The following is a 3,627-nucleotide window of genomic DNA, read 5'->3' as shown; positions in this document are numbered from 1 at the left end:
GAAGAAGAAGAAGAAGAAGAAGAAGAAGAAGAAGAAGAAGAAGAAGAAGAAGAGTATCCTACCAGCTCTGTTCCGTAGGTGTACAAGGGATTGGTTCGGCCAGGCTCGATTTCATCAACTAACCGCGAATGACCCTGTTCGTTTCTGAGGAGAGAAAACATGTTTGCTAATTAATTGATAAATGTGTTTTCTGGGGACAGAAAATATGTTTGTTCATTAATTGATATAAATTGTGTTTTCTGAGAGCAGAAAACATGTTTGTTCATTAATTGATACATGTGTTTTCTGGGGACAGAAATGTGTTTTATGTCCGTAATGCTATCTTCATCTCCACGTGATTTTCAATGTTTATGAATGTGGGGAGCACTCATCCCCTTATCCCCGTACCCCTGCCCCGACCCCATCCCCACCTGAAACAGAACACTTGGTTCAAATTAAATATCACAAGATGTGCGAAAAAAGAACTAATAATGTGTTCTGGGATTCAAATCTTGACCGACGTCTGTGGTGTGTCAGATTGGCGCTTGCTGTCATACACAGGCGACAGGGTAGAAATTTTGATCGAGTATCTCTGTCTTTCTGCTGGAAATTTTTATTGTATCCCTCTCAGCTAGGGTTTTCCCTGGCAGGCAGGGTCGGAAGCCTGCCTCTTAAACGATCGAAATTGTGTCGATGGAGGCGTATAAACACCCACAGTAAAGGTTTTTTTTTTCGAAATTTGAACTTTGGTATAGTTGATCAAGTTGGTAATCTACTGTTAGAAAAAAACAACTTGCTGCTATACTTGAGCCTTAAAGGATTGATTGTGTACTTTTTGCAGATATCATACATCCCCAAGAAGACACTCAAATAGATCATTTAGGAAGCGGACAGCTTCGATCTTCTTGGGGTTTTTTTTCAGAGCCAACCTGGGATAAGGGAGATACAACATCTCAACAGACGGCAGGAGATACATATGACGTACTCCATTAAATTAAAGAGAAAAAAACTGACTTTGACACTGAGCCCTAAACTTTTGCGTGAAACAGCAAAGAGCTTAACCGCAACACCACAGAAGGTGTGATCACCTTTAACTCATCATTCTGGTCATCCGACAACCACTAATGTGGGTGGTGGGTGGGTGCTCCGTTGTGGTTTGTTTTTTCCTTCCCATCAAACATCTATCGTCCTTATTCTATTATTCTATTAGGCTCTCGGACTCGCAACCGTAAGGTCGTGAGTTCGAATCCCGTCAGGGGCCCGACGTTGTGTCCTTGGGAAAGGCACTTTACACGAATTTTCCTCACTTCACCCAGGTGGGAATGGGTACCCGGCTATAGACAGCGAAAGATCTTGTCAGTTTGTTAGTGTTTGAGCGCTTAATCGGCTGCTTGCACTGTATGCTTCCCGGGAAGCTGAGAATGTTTCGGAGTGTTCTATGGTCTGCTGGGGTAATAATATAGTATAAAGCGCATAGAGTCTGCTGCTGAGCGGGGATATGCGCTATACAAATGCTATCTATTATTATTATTATTATTATTATTATTATTATTATTATTATTATTATTATTCTTCTCTCTTCTTCCTTTTTGTATTTGTGACTCTTGTACCACCTCTAATCTCCAGCATTTATATGACCATATTGTGTTGCAAGCGCCATAAAACTCTCACTAAAACTTTAAAAAAAGAAATCGAGAAGACTTGCAGTCGCAATATTTTGTGACACTTAAAACATGCATGCTTGTAATGACTTCAGATCGTTATCTATATCTATATAATTCATCTACATACATCATAATGTATTATTATTATATTTGTGAAAGTTCGTCACTTTGGTCGCCTAAAACTTCCGAACTCCGAACCACTTAACTTTCGAATTTGAAAAAATAAATAACGGTGGTTCAGGATCATTTAAAGGGTGCACGGTTACATTAAGGGGTCTGAAGTCACTGTAGTTTAATTTTCAGTTTTCCATTAGTTTCGTTTAGATCTAATTTTGGGAAAGAAGATGCCATTGTAAACAAGTGAAGCTCCCGTTGCAGTGTGCACTGGTTCCACACCTTTGAAATTCCGGAGTGTACAACCATGAAAGCGATATAGAGGCTTAATCTCTCTCTTTCAATTAATCATTTGCAGGTTTTTTCACTTGCTTGAAAATGACTTGACGATCGATTCGTTTGAGTCCGTTAATCGAACTTGTACCCAGTTTGTACACCAGAGCACCCGCCAACCACCCACCTCAAAGAGTTTAAAGACGAGACAGTACAGTACAGTAGTACAGTATTTTGTGAGTGGTCCTCACCTGTGCCTTGCCTTGTACACAAAGATCGCCGCTAGTACAAGTACACCGACGCCCACAACAGCAGCAACAACAGCTACTGGGATTTTCCAGTCATCTGAAAGACGGCCATGTAGATGTTTTATTTTGATTTTGTCATATTATGTTTGTTTACGTGGGTTATTTTTCTTTAAAGGCAGTTGAGGGGGGTTGTTTGCAGGAACGGGGGTTGGAGTGTTATTTTTTGTTGGGTTTTTTGTTGTTGTTGTTTTGGGATAGTTTTTTGTGTGTGCGTGTGTGTGTGTGTACGTGTGTGCGGGGGGGGGGGGGGGGGTTCAATATCCTACGGGATTGGACAAAACGCTCAACCGATATCAAGCCAAACTGTATGCCGCAGACCTTCTTTTTGAATCCTCATTTACGGAACATTCTTTCTTCAGAATGTTTTGTTTTTGGGTTGTTGTTTGTTTTTGTTTTGTTTTGTTTTTGTTTTGTTTTGTTTTTGTTTTGTTGGGTTGTTTTGTTGTTTTTTGTTTGTTTGTTTGTTTGTTTGTTGTTGTTGTGGGTTGGTTGTTGTTGGGGTTTTTTTTTGGGGGGGGGGTAGGCTTTTAACGTGTGGTGATCCGTCTTAACTAATGAGATGGGCATGAAAACCAAGTGGTACCGTCACCTGTTAAGTAAACTTACTGCGTTGAAAGGGACTCGCTCTACTATAAACAAATAGCATTTCAAAGGCCACACATTTGGCAAGGTAGGATGAGCTTATTTTTTTTTTAAAGAGAAAAGGAACGACAGAAGCGGACTACGGTACACCCAGCAACAACAGTAATGATATCAGTGGATATAACAACGTCTTTGTCAATAACGATAACAACAAAAACAACAATGTAACAGTTGGGACAATAGCGACAACATCATAATCAACAACAATTACAAGAACACTAATAATATATTGACAATGTGACAATAATGACATCACCACCATCATCATCATCATCATCATCATCATCATCATCATCATCATCATCATCATCATGAACAACAACAGCAACAACAACAACATCATCAACAACAACAACAGCAACAACAACAACAGCAACAACAGCAACACAACTTCAACAACAACAAAGCAGCAACAAAACAGCAGCAACGACGTCGACAAAGACTGCGTCGACATCAACACAATTTTAAAAATCCCCATCAACGTTGTCACCCTCATAAATACCTCCAGAGTCGTCACCGTTGTGCAGTGCTTTGTGCGTTCCTTTCTGGGTGGTACCTCGAACTGGACTGTCAAAGGAAAAAGCTAAGTTTATAATAATATAAGATAACAATCTAGATTTGTCCAGAGAGAGAGAGAGAGAGAGAGA

At 40.0% G+C, this 3,627-nt stretch overlaps 1 protein-coding gene across 1 annotated transcript in view; it reads right to left on the bottom strand.

Annotated features, from left to right (window-relative positions):
* Window positions 1–3,627, bottom strand: part of LOC101854134 (MAM and LDL-receptor class A domain-containing protein 1) — a gene marked incomplete at its 3' end in the record, with an annotated part of 99,805 nt that overhangs the window by 8,435 nt on the left and 87,743 nt on the right. Inside the window, 3 exon segments of the mRNA XM_035971125.1 lie at window positions 63–144; window positions 2,282–2,375; window positions 3,483–3,547. Of these exon segments, the coding sequence (XP_035827018.1) occupies window positions 63–144; window positions 2,282–2,375; window positions 3,483–3,547 (241 nt within the window).

Source organism: Aplysia californica, unplaced genomic scaffold, assembly GCF_000002075.1.
Source record: "Aplysia californica isolate F4 #8 unplaced genomic scaffold, AplCal3.0 scaffold00015, whole genome shotgun sequence".
In the NCBI taxonomy this organism is placed as follows: Eukaryota; Metazoa; Mollusca; class Gastropoda; order Aplysiida; family Aplysiidae; genus Aplysia; species Aplysia californica.
The sequence above is the reverse complement of the archived record's forward strand: the minus strand, read 5'-3'. Positions and strand labels throughout refer to the sequence as shown.